General features: G+C 42.2%; 1 protein-coding gene and 1 long non-coding RNA gene across 5 annotated transcripts in view; both read left to right on the plus strand.

The window, feature by feature from the left end:
* The window catches only part of LOC121571865 (anaphase-promoting complex subunit 1), a 46092-nt gene extending 39756 nt beyond the window's left edge, over positions 1–6336 (plus strand). For 3 of the 4 annotated variants that reach the window (XM_041883620.1, XM_041883640.1, XM_041883631.1), the window contains 7 exons: positions 183–250; positions 493–631; positions 1282–1368; positions 1742–1837; positions 2480–2681; positions 5664–5798; positions 5980–6336. In XM_041883620.1, the coding sequence (XP_041739554.1) occupies positions 183–250; positions 493–631; positions 1282–1368; positions 1742–1837; positions 2480–2681; positions 5664–5798; positions 5980–6107 (855 nt within the window). In that variant the 3' untranslated portion in view covers positions 6108–6336. The remainder of the gene's footprint in view (positions 1–182; positions 251–492; positions 632–1281; positions 1369–1741; positions 1838–2479; positions 2682–5663; positions 5799–5979) is intronic. The other variant, XM_041883647.1, reaches the window with a different exon arrangement.
* Positions 6337–8772: 2436 nt separating this feature from the next.
* Positions 8773–19571, plus strand: part of LOC121571862 — a 42598-nt gene continuing 31799 nt past the window's right edge. Inside the window, exon 1 of the long non-coding RNA XR_006001772.1 lies at positions 8773–8961. This is a non-coding gene — a long non-coding RNA (uncharacterized LOC121571862). The remainder of the gene's footprint in view (positions 8962–19571) is intronic.

The following is a 19571-nucleotide window of genomic DNA, read 5'->3' on the forward strand; positions in this document are numbered from 1 at the left end:
AATTTGTCAGTGTATGCAATTGATACGCTTTTCTTACTTCCTCTTTATAACAAAGTACAGGGAAAGGTCACTTAGGATGGTCAAACTCAACTATTACAAGAAAATCATATATTTTTCACATTGTTCTCAAAATAAAGTTGAAAAGATGATTGGCTGACCTACTTGTTTTAATGTGCTTACAGATTAAAGTAAAAGGACCAAGATACTGGGAGCTGTCCATAGACATGAGTAAAGGGACTCGACATCTAGAGTAAGTCCACCACTTGTCTGTGAAAAGTTTCTGGCCCAATGTACATGTTCATATCATGATATCTCTGTGGGTGAGAACTTAGCAGGTCAATGCCCTTTGATGTCTTTACGATACAGAGAGTTTGTGATGTGCTGCAATAATGGGTGATAATGGCAGCACATTGTTATGTCCATCCTAACAGGTGACCCAAAATGTGTGTTCCTGTGTATTTGACTATATATTTCTCTATATATGTGTTGTAGGTCCATTCTGTCCCGAGATGGGGTTCTGTATGTGAAGCTGCGTGCGGGTCAGCTGCCCTATAAGGACGACCCTCGGGGTTGGAAGAGTCTATTAGCCCCCAATGTCAACAACAGGAACTCAGAAGTCCGCACATTCAAGGTACAAACATCCTGGCCCTCCGATTACACAAAACTGGACAGTCTGGACAACAGTCCAAACCTTTTATGGTGCAAAAAAGCTACAACATGTTTCTACATTAGTGCTACTTTAGTACTATATTAATATTGTATACATAGAAAGTTCAGTCATACTTTACCATACAGGTCATATGGTCTATTTGAGAAGGTCTGGTCACACAAATGTCTTAGGTGGCAAAGGTCCTGTTGAGTATGGCTGGCATACATAGACCAGTACACACATGTATGTCAACGTTGAGGAAATTGAATAGCTGAAATCAATATAACAGACCTAGTATAATGAGTCTCATTCATGCTTCAGAAAGGGCCTAAAAATAGGTTATATTGATGCTCATATAATCCCAGTATAACAAGGAGTAGTCACGTGACATCACTCTGGAGTGGCGGAACGAAACCAATATTTCTTGACAGTATGTGTGACCACTTACTTCCCTGTGCACTCAATGTCAACCTCCGTACCTGCCTATGACCCAATAGCCTTCTCAGTCAATATGTCCCACTAGATGCAATACAGCATCCCTCATTGGAAACCTCCCATAGCCTTCAGTGTGAGTGCCTCCCTTAGGCACGATCAGCAGACCTTGTTGTAGCACGTTTTTTTTTCTCCCACAGCCCGAGGCCATCTCAACCTTCACCTCTGACGCTGCCTTGGTCTCCTTTGCTGAATACTTCTGTAAAGCCTCGGAGAGTGTGAAACATGTGAGTTCATTAGCAGACTATGGTGCAGCAGGAGGCACGTGGCAGCTATAGTTTAACATTCAAACACGGAGCCTACACAAAGGAAACTTTTGACTTAGACTGCCTATGTCACTCCCCTTGTGAATGCACTTGTTAATAATTTGAATCCCATTTCCACCAGGTACATATTGCATCAGTATATATAATTGGAGATGTTGGAGATTTTATTTTTTGAATACACTGAAATTGAAGGAGATTGGTTCTATCCTTTTGTTCATGATTTTATTTCAATTATTGAAACCTATTTTATAATTCCAAAGTTTTGTTTCTGATTGTTCAATTGATAAGCTCGCACTGAATGGCACTTATATTTACTGTTGTTGTCTTTGTCCAGAAACAGGACACTTTGGCCTTATTCTCTGCCATTCTATATGAGTGTGTCACTCAGGAGAACCCTGAGATGCTGCCTACCTACATCGCTATTGATCAGGTAAGAAACATAGAAATGACTCATACATTAGCAACAGTGGTCTCCAACCCTGTTCCTGGAGAGCTAACCTCCTGTAGGTTTTCGCTCCAACCCCAGTTGTAACTAGCCTGATTCAGTTTATCAACATGCTAATTATTAGAATAATGTGCACTAAATTAGGGTTGCTGTAAAAACGTACAGGTCGGTAGCTCTCCTGGAACAGGGTTGGAGAGCCCTGATGTACATGCTCCCACTCATAGAATGCAACTGTATTACTGTTAGTTAAAGATGCGCTATGCAGAAATTGCTCTGCCATTTCCTGGTTGTTAAAGTTCTGATAGTTCGCCTAATTTCAGTTTATGTGACAAAACAAGCAAGTATAGTGTAGAGAATCATTCACCATCTAAACTGCTGTGAAATATATTTTCCATAACCAAAAGTAAAAGACTCAAAAAACCTAACTTAAGCATGGAAAGCATAGAAACAGCGTACATAGAACATATATACCGCTTCTTAGACTTGCTTTCAATGAGAATGACAGATCTATAATAGTTTTCATAGATTGACTTTTCCCAATGCAAACTGATGTCATTTCAATGTGCTCTCGATTGTATTTCTCCAATGTCATCTCCTAGTGTGTGTGTTGACTGTTTTCTCCCCCAGGCGGTACGAACCCTGGCGCAGACGGAGATGTGTGAGACGTTTGCTCTGTGGCAGATGAGACTAGTGTTGGAGCTGTGTGAGAGCAGGGTGCTGCAGCCCAGACTGAGGGAGGGGGCACAGGGCAGGGGGCTGCTGCTCAGCTCTGAGTTCCTGCCTGTCATGAAGAACTCTGCCGATGGCACCCTGGACCGCTGGCTCACTGGTGAGCAGTCTCAACACAGTGGGAGAGGCACAGAGGATAGACTGTTAACACATCAATTTGAATGAACTGTACATTTGAATGTAAACAGTACAGTTTGTAGAAGTGTGTACCTGTATTGTGACACACAGTTCCTGTCAATGGGACTGTACGTGCCAGAACATGTCTTTGGGTGTGACAACTGTAAAGACGTGGGAAACATGGGAGGTTGCTATGGCAGGCTTTCTTTCTCAATAAATATTGGCAAGTGGCAACCATCAATAGAAAACAGATTATGTGATAGTGTTACATTATTAATAAATCAAATAAAAAATAAAAAACATTGTCACATGCGCCGAATACAACAGGTGTAGACATTACCGTGAAATGCTTATTTACAAGCCCTTAACCAACAATGCAGTTTTAAGAAAATAGAGTTTAGAAAATAAAAATAATATTTACTAAATAAACTAAAGTGAAAAAAACGTTAAAAAAAAAAAGTAACACAATAAAATTACAATAACGATGCTATATACAGGAGGTACCGGTACCGAGTCAATGTGGGGGGGTGTCAATGCAAATAGTCTGGGTGGCCATTTGATTAATTGTTCAGCAGTCTTATGGCTTGTGGGTAGAAGCTGTTAAGGAGCCTTTTGGACCTAGACTTGGCGCTCCGTTACCGCTTGCCGTGCGGTAGCAGAGAGAACAGTCTGACTTGGGTGATTGCAGTCTTTGACAATTTTTGGGGCATTCCTCTGACCGCATAGTATATAGGTCCTAAATGGCAGGAAGCTTGGCCCCAGTGACGTACTGGGCCGTATGCACTACCCTCTGTAGTGCCTTAAGGTCGGATGCCGAGCAGTTGCCATACCAGGCGGTGATGCTCTCGATGGTGCAGCTGTAGAACCTTTTGAGGATCTGGGGACCCATGCCAAATCTTTTCAGTCTCCTGAGGGGGAAAAGGCATTGTCTTGCCCTTTTCACGACTGTCTTGGTGTGTTTGGACCATGATAGTTTGTTGGTGATGTGGACACCAAGGAACTTGAAACTCTCGACCTGTTACATTACAGCCCCGTATGTGAATGGGGCGTTTTCGGCCCTCCTTTTCCTGTAGTCCACGATCAGCTCCTTTGTCTTGCTCACATTGAGGGAGAGGTTGTTGTCCTGGCACCACACTGCCAGGTTTCTGACGACCTCCCTATAGGCTGTCTCATCGTTGTCAGTGATCAGGCCTACCACTGTTGTGTCGTCAGCAAACTTAATGATGGTGTTGGAGTCGTGCTTGGCCACGCAGTCGTGGGTGAACAGGGAGTACAGGAGGGGACTAAGCACATACCCCTGAGGGGCACCCGTGTTGAGGGTCAGCGTGGCAGATGTGTTGTTGCCTACCCTTACCACCTGGGGGCGGCCCATCAGGAAGTCCAGAATCGAGTTGCAGAGGGAGGTGTTTAGTCCCAGGGTCCTTAGCTTAGTGATGAGCTTTGTGGGCACTATGGTGTTGAACGCTGAGCTGTAGTCAATGAACAGCATTCTCACATAGGTGTTTATTTTGTCCAGGTGGGAAAGGGCAATGTGGATTGCGATTGAGGTTGCGTCATCTGTGGATCTGTTGGGGCGGTTTGCGAATTGGAGTGGGTCTAGCGTTTCTGGGATGATGGTGTTGATGTGAGCCATGACCAGCCTTTCAAAGCACATCATGGCTACCGGCATGAGTGCTACGGGGCGGTAGTCATTTAGGCAGGTTACTTTCGCTTTCTTGGGCACAGGGACTATGGTGGTCTGCTTGAAACATGTAGGTATTACGGACTCGGTCAGGGAGAGGTTGGAAAAGTCAGTGAAGACACTTGCCAGTTGGTCGGCACATGCTTTGAGTACACGTCCTGGTGTAATCCATCTGGCCCAGCGGCCTTGTGAATGTTGACCTGTTTAAAGGTTTTGCTCACATCGGCTACGGAGAGTGTGATCACACAGTCATCCGGAACAGCTGGTGCTCTCATGTATGCTTCAGTGTTGCTTGCCTCGAAGCGAGCATAAAGGCATTTAGCCCGTCTGGTAGGCTCGCGTCACTGGCCGGCTGGGTTTCCCTTTGTAATCCATAATAGGTTGCAAGCCCTGCCACATCCGACAAGCGTCAGAGCCGGTGTAGTAGGATTCAATCTTAGTCCTTTATTGACGCTTTGCCTGTTTGATGGTTTGTCTGAGGGCAAAGCAGGATTTCTTATAAGCGTCTGGATTAGTGTCCCGCTCCTTGAAAGCGGCAGCTCTAGCCTTTAACTCGGTGCAGGTGTAGCCTGTAATCCATGGCTTCTTGTTGGGATATGTACGTACGGTCACTGTTGGGACGACGTCGTCGATGCACTTATTGATGAAGCCGGTGACTGAGGTGGTATACTCCTAAATGCCATTGGATGAATCCCGGAACATATTCCAGTCTGTGCCTGCAAAACAGTCCTGTAGTGTAGCATCCGCATCATCTGACCACTTCCGTATTGAGCGAGTCACTGGTACTTCCTGCTTTGTTTTTGCTTGTAAGCAGGAATCAGGAGGATATAATTATGGTCAGATTTGCCAAATGGAGGGGGATGGAGAGCTTTGTATGTGTCTCTGTGTGTGGAGTAAAGGTGATCTAGAGTTTTTTTCCCTCTGGTAGAAATGAGGTAAAACAGATTTAAGTTTGCCTGCATTAAAGTCCCCGGCCACTAGGAGTGCCGCTTCTGTATGAGCATTTTCTTGTTCGCTTATGGCCTTATACAGCTCGTTGAGTGCGGTCTTAGTGCCAGCATCAGTTTGTGGTGGTAAATAGACGGCTACGAAAAATATAGATGAAAACTCTCTTGGTAGATAGTGTGGTCTACAGCTTATCATGAGGTACTCTACCTCAGGCGAGCAATACCTCAAGACTTCCTTAATATTAGACATCGTGCACCAGCTGTTATTGACAAATAATCAGGTCCATTCCATGATTGCATCTGACGTGTGTGTGAAACCCCTCCCCCGTCTCCACAGATAACAGCCATGTGTTGAGGTCATACATGAGTGGCCAGTCCCTTACTGAGGACATGCTGTCCAACATGCTGGCGTGCTTCCTGGTTTACCACTCCATCCCCTGCCTCAGTAAGATGTCTGCCACACACCTGGAAGGTAAACAACTGTTAGCTAAATGTTGTCGTTAGATTTACGTTTAGTTTGAACCTAACATGTTTGACTATGGTGGTCTCTCTTTTGGCTGACTGCTGGATTCTTATCTGACTCCTTTTGTGTCATGTGTGGAGAAGTCATGTCTCACTCATGTCTCTACCAATCTGCTCACCTGGTTCCACAGGAAGTACATCATTCCCTGAGCTCCTGTTGAAGTTCAGTCAGCTGGGCATCCCTGTACGCGCCCTGCTGCGTTTGGGCCCTCTGCTCCTAGGGACTGCAGGCTTCTGGACCGGACAACTGGCCTGTTGATATTACCCTGACCTTTGACCTCTAACCTTGGTCTCTGACTTTACCCTGGTCTTGACCCACAAGGGTCACTCTGTACTGCTTGTTGCAGCTCGCAAGAAATGGACCTGATATGATATAACATTTCATTGTAAAGGCTTTCTTGATACAGATTATGTCAAATGTTTGTACTGTACTTATGTTTGTATTCAATATATAATAATGCAGTAAATAAAATGTGATTTGAGACTAATGTTAGTGTAAGTGACAAGTATTTGCACTGAATGTATTTAAAGGTAAAGCTATTAACTATCATGGATGTGAATGACCAAGCATTGTACATGTTATTTTGGCTAACTCTGTGTAGTTGCAGTGTTGCCATTTTGTATTTTCCATTACAAGAGACGTTCCGGCACTGGATACAGTCTAGACTGTTACCTTAAATTAATTATCAGAAAAGTTGTTCCGGAAAAGTTGTTCAGATATTAGTTTAGTCTCTGCAGTATGTGTTGGGAGGTAGTGCGTGGGCTGTGGTGCAACAGAATGCATTGGCCTGAGCTGTGATCTGACAACATAACTGCTCTGGGAACATTCCACAGTATAATGGAAAACATCCTGCAACAAATACCACACCCACTTCACCCCATACAAATCTGTTTTCTTTTGGCCTTGTACAGTGCATTCGGAAAGTATTCAGACCTCTTCCATGCAGCAAATAACCTTCGCATCATGTAAATAAGGTATTTCTGTTTTTTGTTTGTAATAAATATGCAAACATTTCTAAAAACCTGTTTTTACTTTGTCTTTATGGGGTATAATGTGTAGATGTTATTTTATTTTTTTTCATCAGTCAATTTTAGAATAAGGCTGTAACGCAACAACGTGGAAAAAGACAAGAGGTCTGGATACTTTCCGAATGCACCGTATACCCAAATAGCTTTGTGTCCTCATCTTGACCATGTTATACAGGGCCTAGCTGTTTGTGTCCCCATGGTATACAGTCATGCTCTAAAAAAACTACTTTGGCAATAGCTTTTTTGTGGCATCTGTAGGACCAACTTGCATGAAAGGCACACAGAGCTGTTTCAGATGGATTGCATACATACCATATTAGCAGGAATGCTGTCATGTGGTTCAGTGAACATTACAGACACACACAAAAGTATTTGATTTTGCAAGGGAGAACCATCAGAGAATGTGAGGAATTTAAAGGCCCAGTGCAGTCAAAAATGTTATTTTCCAGTATTTTATATTCATTTCCACACTTAAGGTTAGAATAATACTGTGAAAATGATGATAATGCCCTTTCAGTGTAAGTGCTGTTTGAAAATACCGGCTGATATTTCAGCCTGTTTTGGTGGGATGCAGTAAATGAGTTAATAGACCATTAAGAAAGTTCCAAACCTCTCCCCCAATAACAGCACATTTTTCAGTTTTCCCCTCCCAACTCATTCCACTCATACAGTCCTAGCCAAATTCTTGCTTGAGAACTTGCCCTTTACTTAGAAGCAATTTTTGTAAAAAAAAAAAAAGAAAGACAGTTTTAATTGAAAACAATCACAGTAAGGAGATAAAAAAATGGCTGCTTTGGACCTTTTAAATTGAGTGGTGCAACTTTTCTCTTAACTTATTGGAAGGGGAGTGTGGCATGCTGCAAGTACAATGTGGGTAACTGATTCTCTCTTGTAGTTTCTATACAGTATAATTGAATACTGTTTTGGAACATTGTGGCAACCAGCAAAGTGAAGTGAGTAATAGTGCAAATTCTCTGGGGAGGCAGCAACCAGTTCCGAAGCTGGTACAAAGAGGCAGTGATGCTGTGTATTTTTTCCTCTGTAAGAAGTATGACATTGCCATTTGGTTTGTTCTTCTGTGGACATCCATGAAATGTGTAATAGGATCTACAACTTCATATTCCAAACATGTCATGGGATTTTACAGGTCAATGGCCAACCGAAACTGTAGAGCGAGTGGGTGTATTCATGAGTTTATGACCTTCAAAGGTGATGCCTTTAATAAGTGTGTGGGAATCAGTGCCCTAGGGAGCGGGCTGTTTACACAAGACATTCTATGTATGTCATACTGGTACACACCCTGTGGCCCTGGAGGTTCTCACTTCCTAAGTCAACATTGAAACAAGGCCAGTATACATAACAATAACACAAAACAAATAAATAAAAAATGTATATTGGTCCTTAATGCTAAAAAAATTATTGCATGCAGAAAGAGAATCAAATGTCCAGTTTATAAATAGGCTACATTTTTTATTATTCTAGTCGTGTTTACTGGCCATCTGGCATTTCGGGCAAATGCCAGATGGGCTGGTCCAGTTTTAGCCTAGTGGACCTGTCGAACTTGGATTTTTGGCACAAAATTATAATTATCTGGCAAATAATGGGGGCCTCGAGAAAAAATTAGCTGGTGTGGGGACCTTGAGGAAAAAAATGGACAGGTGTGGGGGCCTCAATGGAAAAAAATTGTACAGTGTGTTCGAAATGGCAGGGACGATTTTTGGTCACAGTCTGCCCCCGATTAAGTTGTCATAAAAGTGCCTACATATGTGCACAAACAGACATTCAATTAAGACAACATTTGAATGGCAAAGTTGGCAGTTCGTGGAGTAAGGTGGGTGTGACCAACTACGAAGAAAAGTGTCACAGTTCTACTCCAAAGCTATGAATGGCTGCAGAACTGCAAACGCCTAGTGTTGCTGTACATGAGAAGGCAGGACTTCGATCAGTTAGGTAGCTACACTGCTTAGTCCGTTTTAGAAGGACTTTTGCCAACATCGAAATAACTTGGTCAAAATGTATTATCCACCTAACTCGTTCCTGAACTGGCGCAAACCAGAAATATTCTGCACTACTTTTAATAATGGGTAAGTAGTAATTACATGCGAAATAACAGATTTGATATATTTTTGTTAGTGACTAGACACACATGAAGACTACGAATATTCTACATAATATTAAATAATATTTTGTAGTTTGAGGAAGCCATACAGTGGTACTTGAATGGAAATATAAGTAATGTACACACAAGGGCCAACTAGGGTGCAGCAATAAGACTATGTACATATTTATGGATACATTTGAACGATAACTTCCCTCTGAAATTGACATTTCGGAAGTGAAGCACGTATGACGCTAGCTGATAATTTTTTTTAAATGTGGAGACTACAGAGCACTCTTGTAAAGGGCGGTTTGCAGAGATAAAAGGAAGTATGCGATGTCAGCATGAGAGAAGTCTAGCTTGCTTTTTGTATTTTTGAAAACGAATTGTCTTTGAACCGTTGACAAACAAAGCCCTTTGGAAAACTGTCTTATTATGCACGTTACGCACATTTCATACTGCCCATCATAAATATGAACGGAATGCGTAGTTAATACATTATTTATCTACATTTCTATAGGACCCAGGTTTGTGATGAGACTAGAGTGCCGAGTCATAGACTTTCATTTCTGAGTGACAAGAAGATAGGGGGGCGTGAGCTATCTAGAATGTAGCACCTGTTTCACAGACATTATCCCAAGTGCACTGGTTCAGTTTAGATTGCATTCCTTTCCTTACCACAGATATACAACGACTGGAAGAGGTGAATGCAAACCGCCATCTATCCAATTCAGCACACTCAGCTCATATGGGACAGGAGACAAGGACAGGCTGTCTCTAGTTAACAACACATTTCCAAAAGGTTTAAGCCCTAGTGTTACATTTACTCTACAACTCAAAGCTCTGTCTTTTCCCTGGCCTGAATGAATCAATTTTTCTGTCTCAGAATGAGTACTCTGGGACTTCCCTCTCTCTCTCTCATATCCATTCATGTGGTTTAAGTCTGGCTCAGTTAGCTGGCTATGTTCATCAAATAAGCTGTGAATAGTACAGTCATTTTCATATTGCTCCTCAGAAACCACATGTATTCTGTGTTTTAGCTTACATAGACCGAAAGACAGGTCCCACCCAAATCAGTTTACATTTAAGATGGACAGAAAACCAACTGTATTTACATGCACAGCACACAGTTGACAGAATTACAATCATTAGGGGACTGAGCGAGGTCATGTCCTCTTCCCATGATTGATGGGAGTGGAACTAGAACACATTCTGGTGATTCTCATTTAGAATGAACCCCCCCCTCGTATTAGCTTCATCAACAGGAGCTGCAGTTTGCTGTGTCACAGGATGGAGGTAATAGTAATTCTCCAGAATAGTGTATGTATTTCTGTACTTGTGGAGCTCTGGTCACTGCATACTGAAAACACTAAACAGAAATAGTTGATGGTGGTTGGAGCTTGTGGCACTATATGGTTAACAGTTGTGAAGGCTCTCACGTAAAACCTAGTTTTGTAACGGTACTTCAGTTTACAACAAAACCCCAGTCTGTTTTTAGTCAGTGGGACTGGTTTCCAGTAAAAACCTGCCATTGTTGAGTAGAAGAGAAAGGAAGTGGTGGCCTTGAAACTTGCATTCATAAAACAACGTGTGTAGTGTTGAAATGGCAGTCTGAGTCTGAACACGTTTGGTTTTAGTATTGTGCTCCCAACTGGTGTCAGGACTGATGGTGCAATAGTCTAATATTCACAACTTGAATAAAGCTAATGTTGAGTATAGTGAGTTTAATGTCTACAGTTATGGAGAAGAGCAATAAAAGAGGAATTGGCCAACAGGTAATCAGAACAGTTGATGAAGTGATAGCAAAGTGAAATCCTTAAAATACTTCAGAATAAACTGAAATCTATTTGGTATTTAATTAGGATCCTCATTAGCTATTGCGAAGGCAGCAGATACTCTTCACACAAAACATGAAACATGAGATAATACAAAACATGAATAGAAAAGAACAGCTCAAGGACAGAACTACATACATTTTAAAATAGCACACATAGCCTACATATCAATACATACACACAAAATGTCTAGGTCAAATAGGGGAGAGGCGTTGTGCTGTGCGTGACGTGTTGCTTTATCAGTTTTTTAAAATCAGGTTTGACGTTCATTTGAGCAATATGAGATGGAAGGGAGTTCCATGCAATAATTGTCTCTATATAATACTGTACGCTTTCTTGAATTTGTTCTGGATTTGAAGACTGTGAAAAGACTCCTGGTGGCATGTCTGGTGGGGTAAGTGTGTGTGTCAGAGCTGTGTGTAGGTTGACTATGCAAACAATTTGGAATTTTCAACACATTGTTTCTTATTAAAAGAAGAATTGCTACAGTCAGTCTCTCCTCAACTCTTAGCCAAGAGAGACTGGCATGCATAGTATTAATATCAGTGGAGGCTGCTGAGGGGAGGATGGCTCATAATAATGGCTGGAACAGAGCGAATGAAATGGCATCAAACACATGGAAAGCATTTGTTTAATGTTGTTGATACCTTTCCACATATTCCGCTCCAGCCATTACCACGTATCTGTCCACCAACCTCCTGTGATTAATATCAGCCCTCTGATTCCAATGAAGAGCAAGACGTGCCACTCTGTTCTGGGCCAGCTGCAGCTTAACTAAGTATTTATTTGCAGCACTTGACCACATGACTGGACAATAATTAAGATAAGACAAAATTAGAGTCTGCAGGACTTGCTCTTTGGAGTGTGGTGTCAAAAAAGCAGAGCATCTCTTGAATATGGACAGACCTCTCCCCATCTTTACAACCATTGAATCATTACCAGATTCAACTGAGGTCTAGAGCTTAGGGAATGATTTGTACCAAATACAATGCTCCTAGTTTTAGAGATGATCAGGACCAGTTTATTACGGGCCACCCATTCCAAAACTGACTGCAACTCTTTGTTAAGGGTTTCAGTGACTTCATTAGCTGTGGTTGCTGGTACGTATATGGTTGAATCATCAGCATACATAGACACACAGGCTTTGTTTAATGCCAGTGGCAGGTCATTGGTAAAAATAGAAAAGAGTAAAGGGCCTAGAGCGCTGCCCTGCAGTACAATACACCCTAAATGTTTGACATTAGAGAGGCTTCCATTAAAGAAAACCCTCTGAGTTCTATTAGATAGATACAGTGAGGGAAGAAAGTATTTGATCCCCTGCTGATTTTGTACGTTTGCCCACTGACAAATAAATGATCAGTCTATAATTTTAATGGTAGGTTTATTTGAACAGTGAGAGACAGAATAACAACAACAAAATCCAGAAAAACGCATGTCAAAAACGTTATAAATTGATTTGCATTTTAATGAGGGAAATAAGTATTTGACCCCCTCTCAATCAGAAAGATTTCTGGCTCCCAGGACCAAAGAGCTCTCCAAGGATGTCAGGGACAAGATTGTAGACCTACACAAGGCTGGAATCTGCTACAAGACCATCGCCAAGCAGCTTGGTGAGAAGGTGACAACAGTTGGTGTGATTATTCGCAAATGGAAGAAACACAAAATAACTGTCAATCTCCCTCGGCCTGGGGCTCCATGCAAGATCTCACCTCGTGGAGTTGCAATGATCATGAGAATGGTGAGGAATCAGCCCAGAATTACACGGGAGGATCTTGTCAATGATCTCAAGGCAGCTGGGACCATAGTCACCAAGAAAACAATTGGTTACACACTACGCCGTGAAGGACTGAAACCCTGCAGCGCCCGCAAGGTCCCCCTGCTCAAGAAAGCACATATACAGGCCCGTCTGAAGTTTGCCAATGAACATCTGAATGATTCAGAGGAGAACTGGGTGAAAGTGTTGTGGTCAGATGAGACCAAAATCGAGCTCTTTGGCATCAACTTAACTCGCCGTGTTTGGAGGAGGAGGAATGCTGCCTATGACCCCAAGAACACCATCCCCACCGTCAAACATGGAGGTGGAAACATTATGCTTTGGGGGTGTTTTTCTGCTAAGGGGACAGGACAACTTCACCGCATCAAAGGGACGATGGACAGGGCCATGTACTGTCAAATCTTGGGTGAGAACCTCCTTCCCTCAGCCAGGGCATTGAAAATGGGTCGTGGATGGGTATTCCAGCATGACAATGACCTAAAACACACGGCCAAGGCAACAAAGGAGTGGCTCAACAAGAAGCACATTAAGGTCCTGGAGTGGCCTAGCCAGTCTCCAGACTTTAATCCCATAGAAAATCTGTGGAGGGAGCTGAAGGTTAGAGTTGCCAAACGTCAGCCTCGAAACCTTAATGACTTGGAGAAGATCTGCAAAGAGGAGTGGGACAAAATCCCTCCTGAGATGTGTGCAAACCTGGTGGCCAACTACAAGAAACGTCTGACCTCTGTGATTGCCAGCAAGGGTTTTGCCACCAAGTACTAAGTAATGTTTTGCAGAGGGGTCAAATACTTATTTCCCTCATTAAAATGCAAATCAATTTATAACATTTTTGACATGCGTTTTTCTGGATTTTTTTGTTGTTATTCTGTCTCTCACCGTTCAAATAAACCTACCATCAAATTATAGACTGATCATGTCTTTGTCAGTGGGCAAACGTACAAAATCAGCAGGGGATCAAATACTTTTTTCCCTCACTGTAGCTCTGAATCCAAGAAATGGCAGAGGTTGAAAAGCCATATAACATACAGTACCAGTGAAAAGTTTGGATACACCTACTCATTCAAGGGTTTTTCTTTATTTTTACTATTTTCTACATTATAGAATAATAGTGAAGACATCAAAACTATGAAATAACACGTATGGAATCATGTAGTAACCAAAAAAGTGTTAAACAAATCAAAATATATTTTATATTTGAGATTCTTCAAATAGCCACCCTTTGCCTTTATGAGAGCTTTGCACACGCTTGGCATTCTCTCAACCAGCTTCACCTGGAATGCTTTTCCAACAGTCTTGAAGGAGTTCCCACATATGGTGAGCACTTGTTGGCTGCTTTTCCTTCACTCTGCCGTCCGACTCATCCCAAGCCATCTCAATTGGGTTGAGCTTGGGGGATTGTGGAGGCCAGGTCATCTGATGCAGCACTCCATCACTCTCCTTCTTGGTAAAATAGCCCTTACACAGCCTGGAGGTGTGTTTTGGGTCATTGTCCTGTTGAAAAACAAATGATAGTCCCACTAAGCCCAAACCAGATGGGACGGCGTACAGCTGCAGAATGCTGTGGTAGCCATGCTGGTTAAGTGTGCCTTGAATTCTAAATAAATCACATACAGTGTCGCCAGCAAAGCACGCCCACACCATAACACCTCCTCCTCCATGCTTTACGGTGGGGACCACACATGCGGAGATCATCCGTTCACCCACACCGCGTCTCACAAAGACACGGCGGTTGGAACCAAAAATCTCAAATTTGGACTCCAGACCAAAGGACAAATTTCCACCAGTCTAATGTCCATTGCTCGTGTTTCTTGGCCCAAGCAAGTCTCTTCTTCTCATTGGTTGCCTTTAGTAGTGGTTTCTTTGCAGCAAATCGACCATGAAGGCCTGATTCACACAGTCCCCTCTGAACAGTTGATGTTGAGATGTATCGGTGACTTGAACTCTGTGAAGCATTTATTTGGGCTGCATTTTCTGAGGCTGGTAACTCTGGGTCTTCCATTCCTGTGGCGGTCCTCATGAGAGCCAGTTTCATCATAGCATTTGATGGTTTTTGCGACTGTCGTTTCTCTTTGCTTATTTGAGCTGTTCTTGCCATAATATGGACTTGGTCTTTTACCAAATAGGGCTATCTTCTGTATACCCCCCTACCTTGTCACAACACAACTGATTGGCTCAAACGCATTAAGAGGGAAAGAAATTCCACAAATTAACTTTTAAGAAGGCACACCTGTTCATTGATATGCATTCCAGGTGACTACCTCATGAAGCTGGTTGAGAGAATGCCAAGAGTGTGCAAAGCTGTCATCAAGGCAAAGGGTGGTTATTTGAAGAATCTCTTATATAAAATATATTTTGATTTGTTTAACACTTTTTTGGTTACTACATGATTCCATATGTGTTATTTCATAGTTTTGATGTCTTCACTATTATTCTACAATGTAAAAAATAGTAAAAATAAAGAAAAACCCTTGAATGAGTAGGTGTGTCCAAACTTTTGACTGGTAGTGTACGTTTTCTCAACAACAGGTTATGGTCAATAATATCAAAGGTTGCACTGTAATCTAACAGTGCAGGTCCCACAATGTTCTTATTATAAATTTCTTTCAACCAATCATCAGTCATTTGTCTTCATTCAGTAAATGTTTGTGTCAGTGCAGTACATATTTGAATCTAATGAAAATGTATTCACCTCTATAAAGCTGTGAAGAACTGTTATCCTCTTGCTCCTGGTGACAGCCTGTGGTATGCAATATCAGATACATTCGGTTTTAGTGCCATCTAGTGAACATTTTTAGTGACGTTGGTTTTTACCTTTCCACGATTGGTAGGGTTATGTCTCTGTCTCAAGGTGGCACTGTTTTCACAATAACTGTGGAAGAGTTTTTTCAATAATGATGTGAGCACCTCACAATGGTCAGATCATCATGGATAATGATGTACATTGTTGTTCCCACTAACACAAACTTTTTCTCAGTTGCTTACTAAAAAGTAAATTGATGCTTTTGTGCTTTATCAAGACTGTTGATACACTGTAGATGAAAATGTAATTCTTATTTGATAACATGTAATCACCTAGTCTATTTTATATGTACTGAGCACTGTGACATTGTGTTGCATGTCTAGTTACTAGTATACCAGTATCAACATAGTAAATGGGAAACACTAGAGTATGTTCTGAAGTGGTTCTGTACTGTAATGTAGGTCAAAGGTCATCCATCAGATGTTGACTGGCTCTCATTCAGGGGAATGTGGGGAGTGTGTTATCATGGTGTCTGTGATAGATCTCCAAATATTGACTTCCTCATGAAATCACACCCAACATCATTGTCTGTCTAAATGCTTCCTGCCTGCCTGCCTGGGCTGGGCTGGTGAGCTGCTCTATTCTCTGTGTCCCCTCTAGGATTGGAGGATATTGATTGGTTGTTTTGTGTCAGATAGACTTATTGACAGGCATATTCTAAGCAGTGGGGAAGGAAGGGATGAGCAGTGAGAAAGTGTACAAACCGGTTTCACACCGTAGATTATTATAATGAGGACAGGGACACAGCTGTTGGTCTACACTGGCCTAATTTTCCTGACAAAGACATTGTGTGTGTGGGGTGTGTGTGTGTGTTCAGTATGCACATGAGGGATTTCAGTTCTCACTTATTGTGTAAAATTGATGTAAGACATGTAAGACATACAATTCTTATTGCCCAGTAATTTTGTTGGCAGGTGTGTAGCTCAATTGTTCGACTAGGGCTGTGATGATTATGGAGTTTTGGGGAACAATTAATTGTCATACAAATGACCATGGTTATTGTCATAATAGTATATATATATATATATATATATATATTTTTAATGCATGTAATGCATCTTTGAAAATTAGCTACAGCATACAGTACATACCTAATGAATACAACACAGCTTTGGTGACAACCCCGTCTCAAAAACAAATGGTATTGACTGGTTGGAACTTTTGGAAATGAAGCTTCTCCTCCCGACCGTGCCGTACTGCTCGTAAAAGAATTACCAACTTTACCCTCTTCATGTAAAAATGAAAAACTGCTTTTAAAAAAATTAAGTTGTATCGCCCCCTCCCTAAAATGAATGTATTATTAAGAAGATATTGATATTTTTCTTTTTCACGGTTCTTGTGCCAGCCCTATGGTCGATATCACTCCCTGTTCTAGGATAACACTAACATCCTGTTATGAACAACTGTGTGGGTCTCAGAACAGGCTTTACTCCTCCACTATACCTCCCACGGATTAATATTATTCCCACCTGTGGTGTCTCATCGTTGGAGGTCAGACACACTGTGAATCACCTACACAGTACAGTAGTTTTTTTTTGTCTGGAGTTGGAACTGAGGGGTAGGAAAGGAAATGTAATGCATGCAGTCTCACCCCCGCATGTCTGACATGGTAGTGTAATTAAGCACACACAATGAAGAATATGTCTGTGACCTTGCTGAGAACTAACTTTGTTAATCCTAATCCAGTCCTGACTCAGTTCCTCTCCTCCCCTGATTTAACCCAGACCTCCTATAGGGCTGTAGAACTGTCCTCAGCCACGAGTTTGATACAGTGCCTTCGAAAGTATTCAGACCCCTTGACTTTTTCCACATTTTGTTACGTTACAGCCTTATTCTAAAATTGAATAAATAAAACAAATTCCTCAGCAATCTACACACAATACCCCTTAATTACAAAGCGAAAATAGGTTTGTAGAAATTATTGCACATTTATAAAAAATTAAAAACAGAAATACCTTATTTACATAAGTATTCAGACCCTTTGCTAAGAGACTCGAAATTGAGCTCAGGTGCATCCTGTTTCCATTGATCACCCTTGAGCTGTTTCTACAACATGATTGGAGTCCACCTGTGGTAAATTCAATTGATTGGACATGATTTGGAAAGGCACACACCTGTCTATATAAGGTCCCACAGTTGACAGTGCATGTCAGAGCAAAAACCAAGCCATGAGGTCGAAGGAATTGTCCGTAGAGCACTGAGACAGGATTGTGTCGAGGCACAGATCTGGGGAAGGGTACCCAAAACAATCTACAGCATTGAAGGTCCCCAAGAACACAGTGGCCTCCAACATTCTTAAGTGGAAGAAGTTTGGAACCATCAAGACTATTCTTAGAGCTGGCCGTCCGGCCAAACTGAGCAATCGAGGGAGAAGGGCCTTGGTCAGGGAGGTGACCAAGAACCCGATGGTCACTCTGACAGAGCTCCAGAGTTCCTCTGTGGAAATGGGGGAACCTTCCAGAAGGACAACCATCTCTGCAGCACTCCATCAATCAGGCCTTTATGGTAGAGGGGCCAGACGAAAGCCACTCCTCAGTAAAAGGCACATGACAGCCCGCTTGGAGTTTGCTAAAAGGCACCTAAAGGACTCTCAGACCATGAGAAACAAGATTCTCTGGTCTGATGAAACCAAGATTGAACTCTTTGACCTGAATGCCAAGCGTCACGTCTGAAGGAAACCTGGCACCATCCCTATGGTGAAGCATGGTGGTGGCAGCATCATGCTGTGGGGATGTTTTTCAGCGGCAGGGACTGGGAGACTAGTCAGGATCGAGGGAAAGATGATTGGGGCAAAGTACAGAGAGATCCTTGATGAAAACCTGCTCCAGAGCGCTCAGGACCTCAGACTGAGGCAAAGGGTCACCTTCCAACAGGACAACAACCCTAAGCACACAGCCAAGACAACGCAGGAGTGGCTTCGGGACAAGTCTCTGAATGCCCTTGAGTGGCCCAGCCAGAGCCCGGACTTGAACCCGATCAAACATCTCTGGAGAGACCTGAAAATAGCTATGCAGCGACGCTCCCCATCCAATCTGACAGAGCTTGAGAGGATCTGCAGAGAAGAATGGGAGAAACTCCCCAAATACGGGTGTTCCAAGCTTGTAGCGTCATACCCAAGAAGACTCGAGGCTCTAAACGATGCCAAAGGTGCTTCAACAAAGTACTGAGTAAAAGGTCTGAATACTTATGTAAATGTTATATTTCAGTTTTTAATTTTTTATAAATTTGCAAAACATTCTTAAAACTGTCTCACACCTCGTGGAGACAAAATGAGTCAGGCACTGTATAAGGCCCTGACCTAGCTAATGAACATGGGACCAAAGCCAAACTTGGTGAGTGTATGAAACAGGTATGAGAATGACAGATCTATAACTCACATTTGTATGTGAATTTTGTCGGGTCGCCCAAAAAGTTACATTTTGCAGCTTTAAGGAACCGCTTAGAAATAGCATGCCTGTGTAATTTGTTTGGTTTTTAAGTATCTGTCCATTGTTCCAGAGTTTTATGAAATGTGACCTAAAATGAATTACAATATGAATTAAATAATGTCCTTCCAAAAAAGTATAATTAAAGATGTTAAAAAGCAGCTTTTCTCTGTGCCCCTGCTTGGCCTGCTAGGAAACAACAGGTTGTTTGGCATATACTGGTAAAAAGCCAATGAGACGCCCTTACACTTGGATATTCAAATGAGCTCCCACGTGGAGGCACTGGGGCAGACTGCCCGAGCCCTGCTGTACCAAGTAAAATAGTGTGGATGGATTCAGGATGCACAATGGAACTACTAGGGCACTTTACTATTACAGCAATAAATGCAGACTGATTATTTCACAAGCCTGAGTCATTTCTGTCCTTTGCTTTGGTACTATGTTCCTGATATTTTAGTTGTTAACTACCCAACTAGCTAGTTGTGAAGCTAGCTAGCTAGCTACTGCTAGTACCTATATCAGTCAACAACAGCTAACTAGGTTTCCTCTTGACATCAACTTTTAGCTACAAACCACAGGATTTAAAATAGAATGGAATGGCGAGATGGTTGTTGTGTGGAGGATCTGCTTTGACTTGCTTTCTTGTTGGCTAGCCAGCTAGCTAAGTTAGCCGCGATAGCTAACTGCTTCCAAACAGCCAGCAGACCAACTGTTACAAACCACATAATTTGAAATAGAAGTGACTGGTGAGATAGTTGTTGC

Source organism: Coregonus clupeaformis, chromosome 1 (assembly GCF_020615455.1).
Source record: "Coregonus clupeaformis isolate EN_2021a chromosome 1, ASM2061545v1, whole genome shotgun sequence".
Classification (NCBI taxonomy): Eukaryota; Metazoa; Chordata; class Actinopteri; order Salmoniformes; family Salmonidae; genus Coregonus; species Coregonus clupeaformis.